This window comes from Oryzias latipes, chromosome 6 (genome assembly GCF_002234675.1).
Source record: "Oryzias latipes chromosome 6, ASM223467v1".
NCBI classification, from domain to species: domain Eukaryota; kingdom Metazoa; phylum Chordata; class Actinopteri; order Beloniformes; family Adrianichthyidae; genus Oryzias; species Oryzias latipes.
In genome coordinates this window covers 11,071,517-11,092,459 of record NC_019864.2, presented here as the reverse complement: position 1 = coordinate 11,092,459, position 20,943 = coordinate 11,071,517, and the positions used below count along the sequence as shown (strand labels likewise).

Below are 20,943 nucleotides of genomic sequence, written 5' to 3'. Positions count from 1 at the left end.
TACATTTTTTCCCCCCATTTATTTTGGTCAATAAAGTCTTTTTATTAGTCAAAATAGACAAAATGTGGAAGCTTTATTGTTTACAATGAGAAGAAACTTAGATGCTATTTATCTAGTAATTTTTTTTTTAAGTAAAAGATTATTACTTTATAAGAAGTATTGTATTGTTTGTTTGTTTGTTTGAATGTGAGCCGACCATTTACTGTCTATGAGAGCTGGACTGAGTGCCCCCCCCCCCCCCTCACTTTCCAAACAGGAAGTATCCACTGCTTCCAGGAAGCCAAAATCCCGTAGACTTCTATTGAGAAATAAACAGCTATTACTCAGTCATTCTATTTGTCAAAAAAAACAACATTCTTGCTCTGATACCTGATTTTTAACATATTTTGGATAATCCTCTTTTTTTTATTTCTTTGTTATAAACTGACCAATCAGATACCTCAATAAAAGTATGTGATGCTTGCTGGCCCCTACCTTGAATGTTTAAGATATTTGATTGACAGATTCTCCTGAGCCTGCTTTCAATGGAAGGGGTATGACCTTCCAATAAGTTCATTCATGACTGGCAACAATGGTTGCCAGAGAAATGTTGACTCAGACCGACTTGGACCAATCAATGCTTACTGAAGTTGCCTGGCTCCAAATGCTCAGCAGGACAAATGATCAGATGCAGACACGACTTTCTGTTATTAATCTGTTTGGGGTAATTGAGTTTTTCAGTTAATGAATGCATGAATAAATGATGAAGAATTGCCGGATCTGTGTGAGGTTATAGCTCAGGCTGTGTTTGAGCAGTTTAATCCATAATTTCACAGATGCTTCAGGGCTTACACTGAACCGAGCCTCACTTTCTTATTTAAGATTATTTAAAATTAACCCACAAAGAACAGATTAATTCACACTGATTAAACTCTGAAATCGGTAGATATTTTAAAATTTAAAATGTGCCTTTTATTATTTTTTTAGAGCTTCATAAATGAGGCTGAAATCCTGAGTCGGGTGTCATTAGTCTTCTATAAGTAAGAATGAACTTTTATCTAGAGCAGTGTTTTTCAACCAGTGTGCCGTGGGAGATGGTCAAGTGTGCCGTGGAAAATTGCCCTCATTCACTGATCTCAAAACAATTACCATCTCCAGGAAATCCGCTCTTTGTTCATCCAAACAGGTCCTGATAAAACACTGAGTAGTTAGGAATATAAAAGATCATAAAATACTTTTTTCTTTGTGTTTATTTGATTCTATTAAAGACATTTTGATAAGAATGACGGTAACGCGATTTAGCTGCAGCTATAACTGTTTTCTGAAAAGTCCCGCAGCTTTTACTGTCTCCACGACTCCACCAATCATTCTTGAAGGCTTAATCACATGTCATCAGTCTGACCAATCAGAAGTGTTTGAAGTCTTCACTTCCTTGTTCCAATTTAGCTCATAACTCTCTCAGTTCCAACAAAAACACCAGCTAAAGCTCGTCTTTAGCGGTGTAGCTTTCCACAGAATCCGGTATCAGACCGTGGAACAAGTGAACAAAACCATGAAGCTCAGAGACGCTAGTCTTTCTGCCATTTTTTCCCAGTTTTCGCACTACATCTCCCATGATGCATTGGCTTGTAAGGGACAGCGCCTCAGCGTACAATGAGTCGTCATTGTTACACGTCTTGAAAACACAACGAACATACAGTTTGTATGTAACTTAACTTTTATTACATCTTTTAGAAAAAACATCTGCAACTTCCTGCTTTTTCTGCCACAATTATCACAATGCTGGTGTGCCGCGGGATTTTTGTCAAGGTTAAAGTATGCTGTGGCTCAAAAAAGGTTGAAAAACACTGATCTAGAGGACAGCTGGAGTCCAGAGCAGAGGACAAAGGCATGTCACAATGCTTATTTTCATATTTAAGGATTGTTAGAAGTCATCAAACTTCTGAAGCTACGTTCACATCGCTCACTGCAATGGACCATTAAGCGACCTCTTCCAAGGAAAAGTCTACGTAAACGCACGAATATGGACGTTTCAGGCATCTGTGTTAAAAACTATCGCATTCACGCGTTGCTATGCAAGTTTCTACAACTGTTTCAGGGCTCTACGAACAAAACATTGAACGTGCGTTTAAAGGTAAACCAGATTCAACTTTGACCAATCAGGGGACTTATATTTGGTAGTCACTTGGCATCACTTTTAGTTCACAGAAGTCCCAACCATTTAAAAATTGATCACGGAGGAGAAATTAATAATTGCAGTTTGTGCCCGACTGGACATTAAGTCTTTCATTTAATGAAAGAGAGCTGTGAAAGGAAAAACCTAGAGCAAGATTCATGAGATTTGACATCCCCAAGCCTCTAACAACTGTAGGTGATGGACATACGCTACTAAATAATAAAAAAAAAAAAATAAGATGAAGCTCCTCCTTGCTTTTTTAGTGTGAACACCATGGGCTTGACCCAAGTTCTCGAAGGCGCGTCACATGTCCGATGTGGACATACTCGCAGAATTGGGTGATGTGGTGAGGTTGAGTTAGTTCCAAACAAATGCAATTATTGTACAATGATTTGCTCCAACCTTTCCTGTTTGCTTCTATTGGCCTTGGAACAGGTCTGTTTGTTGATTCACATGTTGTACTTTTGTTTTCTGAAAGGTTTATGTATTAAATGAACGAGGACAAAAGCGACACACTTCTTCAAAGAGGACTTTTGTCTTCTGCAGACATTGACACTAGAGAAACTGTGAGACCATGCCAACACTTTCATGAATCCCTGAGGATACATTGTAGACTTTGTGGCTGTTCATTTGAGAAAATCTTGTGCACCATCAAAAAAAAGTAATTTAGTACAGAACAGAAAAAAAGAGGAATAATGCTTTTGATTACAGGGAGTTTTGGATTCTTTGTTTAGAAGATGAACCGATCAGTAATGAGTGTTTTGAGGAGTAAAATGTGACATTTTTGTAAACTCCTGTTTTCTTCTTGCTCATCCACTTTTCTAAATGTTTTCCTCCTTTTTTATTTTATACTCAGTGTCTCTAAGCTCTGTTCTGTGAGGTTTTGCTGCAGTTGTTGCTGTCAAAATATTTTGTTTTTGTTGCCATCATTAATTTAGGCCTCATCTACCATAAATGAGACAACTTTGCCGTATGATTTAACCATGCTTTTTAATAAGTCTAAGTCTCCTCTTCTTTGTTTTCAGGCTGCAGAGTCTGGGATTGTAAAGATTAAGACCATTGCAGCCAGGAATACAGATGTACTGGCAGGTGAGTTGCACAGATTTTCACATTATGGGGATGTTGCTCATAGGACCCAGTGCTATGTGCAAACGTACATTTTTTCCCAGCATTCCTTCCACCCTTGGTTAGTGATGTTCAGTGGAGCAACATTCTTGGTTATCTGTTTGTCGCACAGGTTTGCTATTCCAGGCAAATGATTGTGTGGTTGCAAAAATAAACAGCCCCCATGAGAGTGTTGATTTCTGTGCCGTAGGTCCTCAGGCGCTTCAGCTCTCTGCATTCTCACACAAAATTATTCAGGAGCTGCAGACTATTAGCCTGTAACCATACACACTGCAGGTTTAAATTGAATATCAGACTTTTTGTCTGACCTGCTTTAAGTGAACCTTCTGCAGCGTCTGGATGAAGTAAACATATGTTCAAACAGACGTCTATGGCTGGTAAAAATGTGGGATTTGTGGGGAACAGCCTCAGTCTGTAGCACAATGGAGTGATGCAATGGTTGTGTACGAATTCACTCACTAATCACTATACAGAGCATTTGTCATGTTGTCAGGGTGTCAGAATTTACTATTCTAAAATCCAGTACCCTGGAAATTTCCCAGAAGTCTCTGCAAAAAACCGTTGTGCATCATTACTCACTAGATTGGCAAATATAGACCACAATGCATTGTGTTGGAATAATTTGTCATTTGAAAAAAATCTATTTAAATGTTGTTGTTTTTTTTTTTTAAATCATCCAGGTTTTCATTATCAGAACACATTAGATTCATAAACAGTCTTTGTAAAATCTTTATATTTATTAGCTTTTCACTTCTGTAAATGGGTGACGTCATATTTGGCGTTTAAAAAGGAAAAACGTGTCTGAATTACATTAAATGATACTAGATAGTCTTGCAATATATAATCTGTAAAGGGGAGGGAGTTCGGACATGGCCATCGACTTCACACCAAAGGAATATCTGATTTTTATTTTTATTTCATTAGCAGGCCAATCTGTTAACAAAATATATCAGAACGGTCCCTTGCAGAAAATTAAAATGAACAAAAATTGAAAGTGATTTAAATCAGTTCTGAATAAACAACTATTGCTTTTGAGTTCTTTTTTTTGCATATTTAACAAATAGAATAATGAAACAAGCCTGGAAAAACTAATAAATAAATTCAACTCTTAAATCAAAGTTTGTGAGACAATTACAGGTACTCAAAATTTGTGTCATATTTAAATGGAACTAAAAGCTTTAAGGTAATTATGGTGACATTTTCTCAAAAACGTAAATTGGAGCAATTCCTTCCAGACTGTGAAGAAAGCACTGAAGTTTATTTACAATTCCAGCACTTTCAGTTTTGTCCACTAATTTTTAAAGGATGGTAAATATAAGCTTACTAGTTGGAGCTGTTGTTTGGGCTTTTAATAAAAAAAAAAAACTGTCTGTGACCGCATTTACACATTTTGTAGCATCTATAGGAAATTCAATAGTTGAATGACATTATTTGGAAAGCTATAAGCTGCCATTTGTGTGAAAGTCTCCCCGGACCTCAGAAAACCGCATGCTAATAAACTAACAGAAAAAAGCTTCACTGGGAATTTTATTTTTAGATGCTTGGATTTCCTTGGCCTGCAGTTTATTAGCTGGTCTTGGTGAGCCGTAAACCAGGACTTGTTGGTTAAACCCTCAGACACCAAGGAGCTGCTTAAAAAACTCGTCTCTTCCTGAGACATGGATAACTGCTATAGTTTGCTTTCAATAGAAATGCTGTTGCTGAAAATTTTATATGTTGTGATAATTGGGGGGAGGGGGGGTCACTTTTACCGATTTTTTTTTTTTATTATTATTTTTTTTTTAATGAAAAAAGTCCTAATGGGATTCAATAAACAGTTGAGAACAGTTGCTAAATAAATGGTAGCTACCTATTTGCGCATCCTAATAATAGTGGTATTTTATTGTGTTGTTCAATGTAATGTGTAAAGCCATGTACACACTGGGCACGCTCAAGAATGAGCGTTTAGCTCATTGTGCTTACAGTGGACAAGTTTAAACCAAGGCCTGGTGGGCTTCTTCTACTTTTTTTGTTTTTTACTGTTGACCAGTGCATGTCCGCCACCTCATTTATGAGAGGTTTGGTGGGAAATGTCGAAACCAATCTCACAAATTGGGCTCTAAACAGAGATGGTTCAGTTCATTGCTAGTGACCTTGCAATGACGGATCTGGGTTGCCATTGTGTCAGGAGTGAGGTCTTGGTGCATTTTTATTTGAAAAACGAAGGCGAACGTCACCCGGCTCATTGCCACCTTTGGGTTCACCGAATAAACCGGAGTAATAAACCGGTTTAGCTTACATCATGCGTTCACAAGTTTTGTACTTAGAGTCCGCCAACGATTTAGAAGACTTGCATATCTATGTGAGAGTTCTAACCACCCAAGCCAGAAACACCAAATTTTCATTGGAAGCGGCTGCTTGAATGCACGTTGAAGAGGACGGTGTGAACGTAGCTCCCCAAGATGTTTCCAACACAGTGGAAGGTTTCATAAACATTTTAGCTTGATGGTTTATAAAAAGCCTCTGTTTTCAACAATGTTTTCTCTTTAAAACCAAACAAAATTGCACTAAAAGTTGCTCCATGCGGGCTTTGTTCTGTTTGTGTTGTGTGAAATATTACAGAATGAGAGGTTGAATTGATCTGTATTCATGTTTTTCCTGCAGGACTGAAGGAGAACAGCTCAGAAGTTGTGCAGCCTTTTCTTATGGGCTGCGGCACCAAAGAGCCAAAGATCACGCAGTTGTGTCTTGCTGCCATTCAGAGACTCATGTCTCATGAAGTTGTATCTGAGGTGAGGACAATCAGCTCTGTTGGATTGGCACACTTTGTATGACGTTGTACTTTTCTGACTCTTTGGAAGACCGTGTTTACTTAACCACACAGACTGACCGTCTCTATTCTCAAAAGTTTATCTTCAGCGATAAAGAAACAGTGAAATGTGACATCCTTTTTGATCCACATCAACACTTTTTGAACAAGGCGGGTACACCCTGAACAGTCTGTCGTAGGGCCGATGGAGCTGGAGCGATCGGATCACTATGCCGGCTCCCGGGGGGGCGAGGTGACAGCCAGACAGAGACCCGCTGCAGGATGGGGAGTCAGCCAGTTTGGGCCTCCTTAATTTAATGAGATTTTTCTTATTTTCATCAAGGCAATAATAGAAAAGGTCCCCTGATTTTTATTTTCACCCTTCCTGGTTAAAGCGGGACAGCAAGCCTTCATACTCAGAGAGAGAACACAAATGCAGAGAACAAACACATTTGGGACTTGAACTTTCATTTGAAATACGTGCAGCCAACAAGAAAATCCAGGCTTGGACGCACTAAAAATACGTGCTGTCAAGGCAGCAATGTGCCATCTTCACTTTTCTCGCACCTGAGCTGATGTGCACGCTGGACGGGGCAGATCAGGGAAATTGTGCAATGTGCTGTTGTGACATCACAGAAGCTCAATAATTCAAACCGATAACCGGATAGCGATTTGAAAGGAGAAATGCAAAAATGAAATCATTTTTTTTAAATAATTTGTTCTCTTTCATAAGAAAAAAAAAACATTATTTTCCTGTAAGGGGGACTGTTAAAGGTTTGCTTCAACAAAAACTGCTGTACGCGGAGAGAGGATTTCCCAAACAAATGCAACACAAATGCAAACACAACTTTATCACTAATATTAACTGCAAGTTAGTCAAACACTTACTGGATATATGAAACAATAAGGCCTCCTAACCTCCACATCTCATTTTCCTGCTCTGATTTACTGCTGTTGTAACTCAGAAAACCACTAGCTGGAAAAATGTCCACCTCTTTTTATATGAGCTGCAATGAAGAATGAGACTTGAACAACCCAGAGGAATGCAGAGAAACGCAGAATCCATCCCTCTGTACAAGAACAACTTCTCAGGAGAAATTGGTGTTTACAGTAGCCGTGTTTACATGGACAAAAGTAAGCGGAAAGAACGCCTGATCGGAAGAAAAATGCGGCATGTAAACGCGTCGTTCGGAATAGTCTGCCCCGATCTGACTCGTTCAGATCCAAATTTTTTCCCGATCAAGATAGGTGGGTTATGCTGATTGTTGATCCGATCGTTGTTCATGTAAACGGTTCATTCCGATCGTGTGTCACTACTGTCACGCACAGACGTTGCGGTGCTCCAGAGAAAGCTTTGGAGCGCATACGGGACCGACCGGCTGCTCGGGACGAGTGAACCGTGTCTGTGAGCAGAGCAGCCGGAGTTATAGCTTTGTGTTTGCGGACAGGCGGGTGGTGCTTTGTTATGTGTTTATTACGGGTTCTTTGTTAGGCTTCCGACCCGCCGCTCTGGGTTAGCGGCTGCCGGACGCAGGAGAACCGTGTGTCTGAGCAGAGCTCGGACTTCCAGCTCACATAGCGGCTTTGGGGCGGTGTGTGAGCTTTTCAAAGCAGAAATGTTGCTCAGTCCTTAGAAAAACACGTGGATTTGTGTTTCCAGTCGTGTCCCGACTAAATAAAGGCTGATGTTATTCCCACATATTTACGTGCAGCCAAGATGCAGGTTGCGGCATTTCCCGCATGGATTTTATGTTCATCAAAGGCTAAATGTTGTTAGCACGTGTTAGCCTTCTCCTAGCCCTGGCTTCTTCTGGCTCCGTTCTTCCACAAAAAAAGCACTGAGCACAAGGATTAAAAATAAAATGATGAGCGAACAGGCGCTTCATAATATTCATAACAGTAATAAAAGCAAGTTCAGAAGATCGTCTCGTATATTACCGAGCTGCTGCATAAATGTATGTGGCATCTCGGTTTGTTTACAGAGGGACTCATTTCCTCTTCCAGTATTTTCAACACAACTGTGTGCAAACTGCATGTGCAAATGATTTATTCCAAACGAAAGTCTGAACGTTTGTTCTAATCGGAAAAAGGTTTTCTGTGCCCGTGTACACGGTTGAATTCAAATCTGACCATTGATCCTCCCCTCGCCAAATGCAATGGGTGTGGCCTTCCAATAAGCTCACTCCTGATTGGCAGGAGTGGTTGACTCAGACCGACTCGGACCAATCACTGCTTACTGATGACTTCTGGATCCAACATGGTGACATCTGTACCACAAAAAAAATGGCGCCTGAATTGACTTCATTTTGTTGGAACATTAAGTAAACCAGTTTTTATGGGTGATGTCACACTCACTAAGCTCAGTGCTCATATCCAGTCAGTGGGGTCAACCTGCACGTGCAGATGTGACCAAAGCGTAACAGACCTTTCATTAGGGGCTAAACTCTTTGAATGGAAGTTGTTTATTATTGGGGGGGCTAAAACAGAAACAATAACTTCTTTGATTAGTGAATGTATCTGCTCAATCTATGCTAACCACATTAGTTTTTCCGTAAGGCAGGGGTGTAAAACTCATTCTCAGTGAGGGCCACATCAGCATAAAGCTGTCCTCAAAGGGCCAGATATAACTTATACATGTAACTAAATGTAATGAAAAATAAACGTAACTACTCTTTAATGTTAAATAACTCATTATTTATTTATCATAACTTTTTAAAGTGACTATTACAGTTGCATAGAAAACATATTTTTTGTTGTTACTCTAGCATAAATCCTTTTATATTTAATCTGTCAGGTTAGGTTATACGGACGGTGTTTAAGTCCTAATGTCTAGTTGCCCAATCCCATATTTCAAGTCTGATTCCCCCAAGATATGAATAAATACACACCAATTTTTATTTTTTACTCTAAGAAATTAAAAACATTTATGCTCTCGCGGGTCACATAAAATGACATGGCGGGCCACATTTGGCCCGCGGACCTTGAGTTTGACACGTGTGCCATAAGGCATTTAGAAGTTCTGTTTGCTTTTTCAAATGCTTCAACTGAAACAACAATGTGCTTTCTTTCAAAAGTGGTGGCCTGTCACTGCGTTCAGACATCAGCTACAGCTGCATTATAAGCCAGCAAAACAAATGCCCTTACCCCCCATAATGGAATAAAAAAAAACAACAAAAAAAACAAGAAAGCAGCCTTCTGAATATTTGATGCTGCTTTTAAGAAGGGCAGTAGAGTGAGGTCAGAGGTCAGAAGCTCACCTAAAGCCTCAGCCTGAGTGCATAAAAAGGTGATCATAGGGTATCCATGAGAACAGGTCTGTTCACAGCTTTACCCCCAAAGAAGGACACGGGGAGTCACTGAGTATTAGCAACCGCTCGTCTGGCGCTATTGGACATGGGGTGTCATCGCTTATCAGCACAGTCCCAGCTGAGCCCAGCACTCTGTTGAAGTCTGTGGAGTGACACGGCAGTAGCCGCCAGGCTTGTGTGCATATGAAGGTGTTGACTGTGAATGTTTGTGTGGAACAGGCGGCGGCCGGGAACATTATAAACATGTTGTGGCAGCTGATGGAAAACGGTCTGGAGGAGCTGAAGCTTCTCCAGACCGTCCTGGTCCTGCTAACCACCAACACTGTTGTTCACGACGAAGTTCTTTCTAAGGTACAAAACCATCTATTTCAATCACTTTGGGAAGTTTTATAATGTATTTAATGTCTGGAGAACTCTTTACCATTATTCATCATCTATCAAGTATGTATTTTTACACTCTGTTCTGATTTTGGTTTTGTTACTGCGCAGGCCATCGTGTTGTGTTTTCGCCTTCATTTTACAAAAGACAACATCACCAACAACACAGCAGCCGCCACAGTCAGACAAGTGGTCACTGTGGTGTTTGAGCGAATGGTGGCGGAGGATGAGCGCTTCAAAGGTCAGCTGATGAGAACTGAGACACTCGAGATGACCACTTTTGTTGCCTCATTTTAAATGAAGCTTCACAGCTTGTCTTGTTTGTTGTATTATTGACATGTTGTTGTTGTTTTTGTTACCTTTAGGCATTGTGGAGCAGCCTCCTCCTGTCCAGGGAAACACCAACCGAAGATCCGTTAGCACTCTGAGACCCAGCGCCAAAGATGCATACATGTTGTTTCAGGTATGCCCACCAGGGGGCAGTAGACCTGCACACACAGATACAACTGCCTCTGTGTTTTCTTAGATTTAACATAATTTTTAAACATGATTATATCACATATTTTTTTATCAATTTATTCAAGGAAATATGATTGTAAGTTTAAATTCTAAAGCCTGAGCTGATGTGAGAAGTTATTGAATCTTCGTGGTATCTTACTGTTCCCCCTCGCTGTGATTCTGTGCTTTGCTCGTTTATCCTCCCAGCAGAGCTCAGTGAATGCTCTTTTTCATCGGCTTTGCTGCGTGCAAAGACACAACACTCCTTTGTCCTGAAGGTTCCTGTATGCTTTCTTGCAGGACTTGTGCCAGTTGGTGAATGCAGACGCCCCCTACTGGCTGGTGGGAATGACAGAAATGACTCGAACATTTGGTTTGGAACTGCTGGAGTCTGTTCTGAATGATTTCCCTGAAGTTTTCCTGCAGGTAGAAACGTCTTGTCATTGGTCGTTCCATTGCAAATACGTTCTATAATATTATTGACTGCCCCTTTTCCCTTTTCCCCCATCTATCGTTAACACTTTCAGCACCAGGAGTTCAGCTTTTTGCTAAAAGAAAGGGTGTGCCCCCTCGTCATCAAGCTTTTCTCGCCCAACATAAAGTTCCGACAGGGCAGTAACAGCGCCGCGTCACCCGCACCTGTAGAGAAACCGTACTTTCCCATCTGCATGAGGTTACTGCGAGTGGTTTCAGTCCTCATTAAGCATTTCTACAGCTTATTGGTAAGCCTGCAGTGATGCTCAACTAGCCAAATGTACCTGATGAATAAAGTAGGGCTGTGTGATTTTCATGTTATAGATGTGTTTTTGATATTCTTTGCCTCGGTGGACTGAACTTTTCCAATATGTGCGTGTGTTTGTTTTGCAGGTGACGGAGTGCGAGATCTTCTTGTCTCTGCTGGTGAAGTTTTTGGATGGGGAGAAGCCGCAGTGGCTCAGAGCAGTGGCCGCCGAGTCGGTCCATAGGTTGTGTGTGCAGCCTCATTTGTTACGGTAAGGAAACATAAACCTTTGAAAGAAACAAACATGTAATGCTACGTACACACTAAGAATGTGCGCTAAGTCCGTTCAACACTCTGTGAACGCGCGTTTAGCATATGTTGTTCACACTGATACTAGTACATCTGCCTGCAGGTGGAAGAGGCTTGGTGCAAAATGCAGACGTGGTGAAAATCTGGCAAAGCTTGCTCCAGGCTTTTTCTTTCACAGCTCTATCCTGAAATATGAAAGACTTGTCATAGAATTCCGGTCAGGATCAAACCGCAGTTATGAATTTCTTCTCTATGACCAATTTTCAAACAATTGACTCTTTTTTTAAAATGAATTTATTGATTTTTTACAAATATATATATATATATATATATATATATATATATATATATATATATATATATATATATATATATATATATATATATATATATATATATTTTTTTTTTATTATTATTTTACAAATATTATTGGCACTTCCGTGAATGAAAAGGAAGGGTCAAAGTTCAGCTGATTTAAGTTGTAACACGCAATTTGAACTGAAAGGCCAAAAACAGTGTTAAAAACTTGCGAGAGTTCTGAACGCAGAAGCTTAAATGCGCATCCATGTGTGTTTACATAGACTTTTTATTTGAACTGGCCACTTGAACGCGCGTTGCAAAGGGCAGTGTGAACGTAGCTTTAAACAAAATGACAAAAAAAACTAACAAAAATAAAGAAGCTATTTACTGGAAATGTATTTTCTCTGCCTAATAACAGTTTGTTTTTGTTTTTCTCAGTTCATTCTGTCAATCCTATGACATGAAGCAACACTCCACCAAGGTGTTCAGAGACATTGTTAACGCTCTGGGTTCCTTCATTCAGTCGCTCTTCATCGTCCACAATGCAGGAAATGCTGCAGCCGTCGGTGCGCCAGCCGGTTGGTTGACAGATTTTTATTAAGTACTGGACTGCAAGGACCAAATTGTTTTAACAATTCTTCTTTCTTACTGCGCCTTTGAGCCAAAATGTTGCCCCTGCCTCATACTCAAAGACACAGCAACATTTCTAGTTCTAGCTCCTAGTGTCTGGTGAAAAAGACGATCAAAATCCACTAAAACAACGGAAAAACACACGTGTCGAGGATATCCAAAGAAAGTTTTAGAATTATTATGGGATGCTCACAGGACGGCCATTTTGGCAGCATTTTTTGTTTTTTTTTGTTTGTTCAAGCAATCTTCACAAAATTTCACACACACGTCTGCCAGCTTACGTCTGCAACCTCTCAGGCCGCCATCTTCAATTGCTAAAAAAACAAACCTTTATTACCTTCCACAAATGTAAACTCCTCGTAGGGATTGTAATATATCGCCTCCTAACACATTGACTTTCCTTGGGAAGCTACTTGTAAAAAATGTTGGTTTTAGAGTTTGTAGATCTTGAACGGTGTCTTTTTCGCACATTTTTGACTGTACTATTGTGAAAATGTAATACATGAATCCGTGGCTTAACGAAACATGACACACCATAAGAACGTATTAGGAATGAGGCTGCTGTTAATACAAACCTCTGTTGCCAAGGAAATTCAAAACTTCACTTTTGCTGATTCTTCTAAAAATTATGTAGACCGGTTTGTCACCCCAAGTGACCAAAACAAAAAAAATGGTTGCTATGGAGATAAAATCAATAGAAAATCAGTGATTTCTGAAAAAGGTCTGAGGTTTTTTTCCTTGTATTTGTCGCATGCAGCTCTGATCTGTGGGGACGGGAAAGAGAGTAGAGTGAGGGGCATGCAGCAGCCACTGAGCCAGTGGGGAGCGGGTTAAAAGGGGGCAGTGAGGGCGGGGCGGGCAGCGCCTGCTGGCCACACAACAGCTGCTAGTGGCTTTAATTATTGTTTTTTTTTTTTTTTTTCTTTTTTTGGAAGAATGATCTGTTGCCATTAATCATCATTAAAGTTCTAACATATTTTTATAGTATTTAATAGAAGTTAAGCAGATCTTTGTATTCAGCTTCTGCAATTTCTTAATATTTTCTCAGAGCATGTTAAATTAAAATAAACGACTTTTTCTGTATCTCCCACTCTATTCCACTTTAGCTGGGTCAGGTTCAGGAGCTCCGGGCTCAGCACAAGGGGCTCCGGGGACAGGAGGGGCCAGTGGCACCCTGACCACCCAAGCTGCACTGGAGTACCGGGGGATCTGGATCCCGCTCATGACTGTTAGTGTCCAGGGCAGCGCCAAAGCCACCTAGTAAGAACTGTTGCGCTTCAGCGTTTCCCTCATTTATATCATATCATTATGCACAAAACCCATGATTCCAAGGTCTCTGGGCCGCACGTTTAGTAGTGATGAAGCTTGCAGAGTAACTGCTGTCAGAAATGAAGGATTTCCTCTGAACTGCAAGACATCCTATACAATGTGGCAAAAAAAACACTTTCAGATTACCGTACTTTCCGGACTACAAGCCGCTACTTTTTTCCTGCGCTTACAGCCCTGCGGCTTATTCAGTGACGCGGCTAATTTATGGATTTAATTGGCGGCCGCCATGTACATACTTTCGGACTCAGTGAATGGTTTGAATTTTTTTCTAACACCAAGCACAAGTCATTTATTTTTCAACACACTAAACAGCCAAACAGCATGGACCTCACTTCAGGTCTTAGACACTTCAGTCATGGTTCAACAAAACGAAACACGCATGCCCGGCCGCATCCCCGAATCCTTTGGTGCCATTAGACCCAACGTGCACGTGATCGCCGCTACAATATGATGAAACTTTCAAGTTAAAAGCAATCGTTAAAAGCAGCGTGAAAAAATCCACCATCACCAACGGGTTTGGAAAAGCCGGTCAGCTGCGTGACGGAGAGAACAGCGCATGGAGTGAATTTACCTCAGAGTCATAGTGACTCGGCTGGCTGCACGTAAATATGTGGGAATAACATCAGCCTTTATTTTGTCGGGACACGACTGGAAACACAAATCGACGTGATCGTTTTAACGGTTTCTAAGAACTGAGCGGAATTTTGCATTGAAAAGCTCACAGCCTCCGTGTGAGCTGGAGACATGTCCTGCTGCTCATCACATAGAGCTGCGGGGCCGATGGCAGTCTGATGGCTCCCACAGGTTACAACGCATCCGCCCCTCATACATAAAACGTACAGTATTAAGTCCCAATGCTCTGCACATACACGACTTGCTCCTCCCTGGAGCCGCCCTGGCCAGAGGTGTCGGAGAAGATAGGAAGGGGAGCGCGCGGGGCACGCGCCGCGCTGAGGCGCTGGTATTGCGCTGAGGCGCGCTTTTCAGTCGCCGCTGCTTTATTTTACCGGTGTGTTTTTTTTAACCAGCCCTGTTACTCCCATAACGCTGCCGCGACACAAGCGGAAGGAGAGCTTTTCCCGTTCACCCCTCCATGCACTGCTGCTACTTGCTCATTCTTAAACACGTGTTGATTATATGGTTACTGTTTGTCATTTTATGTATGATACCTAGATTGTCAATAAGTAAAAAAAATAAAAAAAATAAAAAAACCATAACTGAGGAACTTGTGAACAGAATAGAGGTCCATGCTGTTTGGCAGATGTGGGTTTAGTCACATGTATGAGCCTGAGGCAAGGCTGACTCCTCCCACAGTGTGCTAATGCATCACACTTACTCTGGGAGTCAGGACGTGACTTTTCAGGTTCACCGTGTTGCCTACTACATGCGGCTTGTACTCTGACGCGGCTTGTATATGTTTAAAAGTAGTTAAATACGTGAAAATGGGTGGGTGCGGCTTATAATTGGGTGCGCTTTGAAGTCCGGAATTTACGGTAAATAAAAACAATTGCATCAAAACTTTTGTCGGATTACAAATGCTCCAATCCTCTTCAGTTGTGAGGTTGTGAATTTTGTACATTTAGGTTGCCATTGTAGGAATTAAAGAGACAAAAGTGAAATAAAATCTGCTGATTATGCTGGAAAAAGGGAATAATGGTCGACAAGCTTTTTGTCTTTTCTAAATACTACGTTTTGGGAGTTTGATTCATGACATTTGTTTCTCTTTCCTTTTCTTTCTTTAGCTTAGAGATGCTGGACAAAGTGGAGCCCCCTTCCATCCCAGAGGGGTATGCCATGTCCGTAGCCTTCAGTGCCCTTCTGGACCTGGTCAGGGGCATCACCGCCATGATTGAAAAGGAGCTGGCCCTGGAGGAAGCTGCTGCTGCTGAATTCAGAGAGGCCCATCCAAATGAGGAGTGGAACCCGCAGCCAGGTAACGGGTTCGAAGTGGTGACACTTTAGCGATCCCTGATGGCCAAGATTATAACAGACATTTACATTTTGACAGAAGATGTTAACACATGTGTTCATGTTTTGGGTTTTTGAAGCAGTTTGACATGGAGCACTGAGAACTCACAGGAATGGTTTGTCTTAGGAGCCCATCTGGTGTGGGAGGAGATGGTCAGTGCTTGTTGGTGTGGTCTGCTGGCTGCTCTGTCTCTGCTGCTGGATGCCAGGTAACCCCCTACCCCCCAAAAATAAAAGCCGGGTCGTGTTTGAAGTGTTCCTTCAACTGGGACAGAACTGTAAAAATAATGTATAAAGCTGTAAAACAGTTCAAAAATATTTGCTGACCAGCTTACAGGAAGTTCTATTTGGTACTTTTGGATTTTAAGTTACTTTATTTAATTTCACTGTTAAAGTTAATCAAATGTGGTTAGTTAAACCACTGCAGTATGAAGGAGGGACAGACAGTTTCTCATACGTGTCAAAGTTATCTTTTCAAAATCAGGAAAAATGGAACTTACCAAATATTTGCTGGCTGTTCTTATGAAAGACTGAGATTGACTTCACAGAAAACGTTTCTTCTTCCTCCTGGTTTGCTTTGAGTGTGGTTAAGGTTTGTGCTACACAAGCACAAAAAGCAAAGGTTTAAGATTTACAGTTTTGTAAAATCTAGTCTTCTTCCTTCTGCCTTTCAGCACAGACGAGGCAGCCACAGAGAACATCCTGAAGGCGGAGCTGACGATGGCTTCGCTCTGTGGTCGTCTCGGCCTGGTGACGCCCCGAGACGCCTTCATCACAGCCATCTGTAAAGCCTCTCTGCCGCCACATTACGCACTAACGGTTCTGAGCAGCAGCGCTGCAAACCTCTCTAGCAAAGGTACAACTGTGCACATCAGAAATCTAAAGTACAAGAAAAAAACAGAAAACTGCTTAGGGTGTGTCCCAAAACAGTTCGATCCTCCTACTTCTATTGGGAGGAGAAAGAAAAGACATTTGCTCATGGGTTGATCTGCCTTTAAAACATACATTTAGCTTTTAATGCTGCTAAAATTGGTTTTACAGTCAGGACCATACATATTTGGACAGAGACACATTTTTTCTAATTCCGTTTCTGTACATTACCACAGTGAATTTGAAAATCAAACAACTCAGATGCCATTGAAGTGCAGACTTTCAGCTTTTATTCCATGGGTTGAACAAAAAGATTTGCATAAAAATGTGAAAAACTAAAGCATTTTTTAAACCCAATCCCTTTATTTCATGGGCTCATAAGTAACTGGACAAAAAAAAATAACTGAAAACAAAATGGTCATTTGGTTGAAAACCCTTTGTTGGCGATGACAGCCTGAAGTCTTGAACTCATGGACATCACCAGATGCTGGGTTTTCTTCTGAATGTTCTGTCAGTCCTTTACTGCAGCGGCTTTCAGTTGCTGTTTGTTTGTGGGCCTTTCTGTCTGAAGTTTAGTCTTCAACAAGTGAAATGCTGCTCAATTGGGTTAAGATCAGGTGACTGACTTGGCCATTCAAGAATATTCCACTTCTTTGCTTGAATAAACTCCTGAGTTGCTTAGCTGTATGTTTTGGGTCGTTGTCCAACTTCATATTTATTTGTTTGTGTTGTCCTCAGCATACTCGATCCAGGGCCAAAGCGTACAGATCATAAGCCCCTCCAGCGATTCTCATCAGCAGGTGGTGGCTGTGGGGCAGCCGCTCACCGCTCAGCCCCAGGGCACTGTGGTGGTAAGGATTCACACACACTTTGGTCAACTTTGATTTTTGGAAGCAAATCTTACAAACCATTCCCGAGAGTTCTCAGTGCAAATCTGGTGAATCTTGATCCAGGCTTTTCCTTTCACAGCTCTATTCCGATATATGAAAGTCTCTGTGTCATTAAATTGCAGAAACTGCAATCAATCATTTCTCCTTCATGAGCGATTTTCAAGCAGTTTGCACTTGTGTGATTTAAAGCTGCTCGATATGAGGAAAACTTGCGATACGCGATATTGGAGATTAATATTGCGATAACAATATCATTTGCGGTAAATAAACAATTAGCAAAATAACCAAAAACATCATTCCCATTTCATTGCAACAGTTTAAAAATATACTCCAAATGACCCTCGTTTTTAACACATATGCAGTGAGGTCAATAAGTATTTGATCACCCTGTGATTTAGCAAGTTCTCCCTCTTAGAAAACATCTAAAATTTTCATCATAGCTGCATTTCCACAGTGAGAGACAGAATCTGAAGAAACATTAGAAATCACGTATGATTTTTTAAAAACAATTTATTTGCATATTACTGTGACAAATAAGTATTTGATCACTTGAGTTAAACAACTTTAATATTTGGTACAGAAGCCTTTGTTAACAATTACAGAGGTCAAACGGTGGTCCCAGCTCTCTTCAGGTCATTGACCAGCTCCTCCTGTGTAGTCTTGGGCTGATTCTTCACCTTCCTTAGCATCATCGATACCCCACGAGGTGAGAGCTAGCGAGGGGGCCCCAGTCCAAGGGACATTGACAGTCATCACGAGCCTCTTCCATTTTCTGACAATTGCTCCAACAGTTGTTCTTTTCTCAGCAAGCTGCTTGGCAATTGCCCCGTAGCCACTTCCAGCTTTGTGAAGGTCTACAATTTTGTCTCTTGTGTCTTTTGAGAGCTCTTTGGTTTTGCCCATGTTGGTAGTAAGACTTCTGACTGATTGTGGGCTGCACAGTAGGGTTGTGCCGATGGACGATATCATCGTCCATCGTGATGGGTGACTGACATCCCGATGGAGAGACCACCATCGTGATGCCACGCCCCCGCCACGTTGCGCGTCGACACCATAAGACGCGGTTACATGTACAAAATATCTTGATGGGATCAATGGTCGGATTAGAATCCAACCGTGTACATGGGCCCAGAAAAATGTTTTCAAAATATAAAACCGTTCACTAAGGTCACACTTTCCGTCGGAATAAATCATTCGCACATGCGCAGTAGGGTTTGAAAAACGGAAGGATATAAACTCCGCCGAGCGGCTTTTTTTTTTCCAAACTTTATTGAATGTAACAATTCAATACAAAACCATGTTAAACAGCGCCGAGCGGCTATATACAGTGACATGTCAGCTCGGTAAAATACGAGATGATCTTCTAAACGTGCTTTTAAAAATGTTACGGTTATTATGAAACACCTGTTCGCTCATCATTTGAATTTTAATCCGTGTGGTCAGTGCTTTTTCTGAACGAAGCCAGGATTAGCAGTATGCTAACACGGGCTAACAACATTAGCTTTGGGTGGTGCTGCTTGCTGGCTGCACGTAAACATGTAAGAATAACCTCAGCCTTTATTTAGTCGGGACACGACTGGAAACACAAATCCGCGTGATTGTTTGAATGTTTTCTAAGGACTGAGCGACATTTCTGCTTTGAAGCTCAAACCGCTGTGTGTGCTGACGATCCGAGCTGTGCTCTGACACACACTTTTAGACCCGGTTCTGAGTTCGGTTGCTTGTACCCCTAGAGCTGCGGGACGGATCGCAGTCTTAAATCTCCCACACATACCGCTCATGTACCCCCCCCCCTTCCCCTCAAACACAAAGCTGTAAGTCCGCGCTCCGCCGGTCCACTTCACTAGTGAAGTGCGGGAGCGGACTACTTCTTTTCTATTTTGTTTGTTACTTTTTTTGTTAGAGTCACTTCCGTCAGTTTATACTGGATCATCGCGGATGAGTCATTAGTTGGGAAATAAAATGAAAAAAGCAAAAAAACGAATAGCAGTTATATAAGAACGAAAAATGTAAAAATACCCCCCGACGATGTCATCGTCCATCCCGATGGTTGACAGCAAACATCGTCAATGGCCAATTTAAGGGACATCGCCCAACCCTACTGCACAGGTGCCTTTATGCAAGCTAACGACCTCAAACAGGTGCCACTCATTTAGAATCATGAGCAGAGTGGAGTTGGACTATTTAAAAGCAGAACAGCAGGTCTTTGCTGGTCAGAAATCTGTCTGATTATCAAGTGATCAAATACTTATTTGTAACAGTAATATGCAAATAATTTGTTAAAAACAATCGTACAACGTGATTTCTGAATGTTTCTTCAGATTCTGTCTCTCACTGTGGAAATGCACCTATGATGAACATTTTAGACCCCTCCATGTTTTCTAAGTGGGAGAACTTGCTAAATCACAGGGTGATCAAATACTTATTGACCTCACTGTAAGGTTTACCATTTATTGCAATTTTCTCCGTCTTTTATGATGTGCATATTACATAGCTTGATATTACGATAACAATAACTTTGCGGTATGTTGTGCAGGCCTAGTGTGAATTATAGGAGACGCCATCCAAACATCACTAACAAATGCAGGTCCCTGATTGGTCAAAGTTCAACCTGTTTTAACTTTCAACGCAGTGGCCACGTGTTTTGAACGTAGCGCCCATAGACAGTCGTAGAAACTTGCGAGAGCGATGCTTTAAATGGGAGAGTTTTGAAGATGGAAACCTAGAACGCCCGTTTACATGGACTTTTCATTGGAAGTGGTCGCTTGGCGAAGAACAGGCGTCGTCAGGGGCGCTGTGAAGGTAGCTTAACCCTTGTGGTATCCTATGCGGTCCAGATGACCCAATCCTCACATTGACGTGTTCTCCCTACCATGATAAAGGTGGATAAAGGTGAAGAGGGTTGCATGTAATCCATGGACACCAGTGAAGATCACAAATCATTTAAGAAAAAAGGTTTAGTGCACTGTCTAGTGGGTCTAGATGACCCAACTCCCAATGTTAAAGTGCCTAGGATAGCATAAGGGTTAAGGGAAGAATATAAGTGTGTCAAAATAGCGTCATGAAATCAACAAATAGATCCATAATAAGGTTAAACAGCAGTTAATCCTAGTTATGTTTAAAAAAATTAACCAAAATTAAATATACATTTTGTTCATTAATTCAGATAATGTAGATTAAATAGTTTCAGAGTGATTTGTAATGAGCTTTTTCTAAAAAGCATGTGGGTCTCAGTTTACTTGTTTTATTCCTTAAGCATCTTTTTATAGTGAGTGGGTTTAGTTTCTTTATCCTAACTGAATTATTCAGCTGGAAAAACTTGAATTTCTATAAATGTGGGTTTATTGTAAAACGCCTCCCTTTTTCAGCTGACTGCTAAGAACATCCAGTGCATGAGAACCCTGCTGAACCTGGCCCATTGCCATGGCGCCGTGCTGGGCACCTCCTGGCAGCTGGTTCTGGCTACACTCCAGGTACTTCATTCACCAACCAGCACACCAAGTGTGAGCTCTGCTTTACATAGTCAGACGATCAATGCATTTTCTTGCCATGTATACTACTCCAGAGCTTAGAGGAGCACTTGGAATGAGTGACTATCAAAAATCAAAATGACAGCAACACACATTACAATAACAATCGTCAGTTTAAATCGGAACCTATATAATAGAATACAA

General features: G+C 41.2%; 1 protein-coding gene and 1 long non-coding RNA gene across 5 annotated transcripts in view; one reads left to right on the top strand and one right to left on the bottom strand.

Moving 5' to 3' along the window:
* The window catches only part of mon2 (MON2 homolog, regulator of endosome-to-Golgi trafficking), a 39,241-nt gene that overhangs the window by 4,547 nt on the left and 13,751 nt on the right, over positions 1–20,943 (top strand). For all 4 annotated transcript variants that reach the window (XM_011475890.3, XM_011475888.3, XM_011475889.3 and 1 more), the window contains exons 2-16: positions 3,181–3,244; positions 5,924–6,051; positions 9,596–9,727; positions 9,866–9,995; positions 10,120–10,217; positions 10,553–10,678; positions 10,780–10,974; positions 11,120–11,244; positions 12,021–12,160; positions 13,319–13,472; positions 15,284–15,474; positions 15,637–15,718; positions 16,184–16,365; positions 17,118–17,230; positions 20,638–20,742. In XM_011475890.3, coding sequence (XP_011474192.1) covers positions 3,181–3,244; positions 5,924–6,051; positions 9,596–9,727; positions 9,866–9,995; positions 10,120–10,217; positions 10,553–10,678; positions 10,780–10,974; positions 11,120–11,244; positions 12,021–12,160; positions 13,319–13,472; positions 15,284–15,474; positions 15,637–15,718; positions 16,184–16,365; positions 17,118–17,230; positions 20,638–20,742 — 1,965 coding nt within the window. The remainder of the gene's footprint in view (positions 1–3,180; positions 3,245–5,923; positions 6,052–9,595; positions 9,728–9,865; positions 9,996–10,119; positions 10,218–10,552; positions 10,679–10,779; positions 10,975–11,119; positions 11,245–12,020; positions 12,161–13,318; positions 13,473–15,283; positions 15,475–15,636; positions 15,719–16,183; positions 16,366–17,117; positions 17,231–20,637; positions 20,743–20,943) is intronic.
* LOC110015232 lies at positions 15,396–16,177 on the bottom strand. The gene is made up of 3 exons (XR_002290381.1): positions 16,010–16,177; positions 15,619–15,785; positions 15,396–15,509 (listed from the first exon to the last, which is right to left on the bottom strand). It is a non-coding gene; the product is annotated as an uncharacterized LOC110015232 (long non-coding RNA).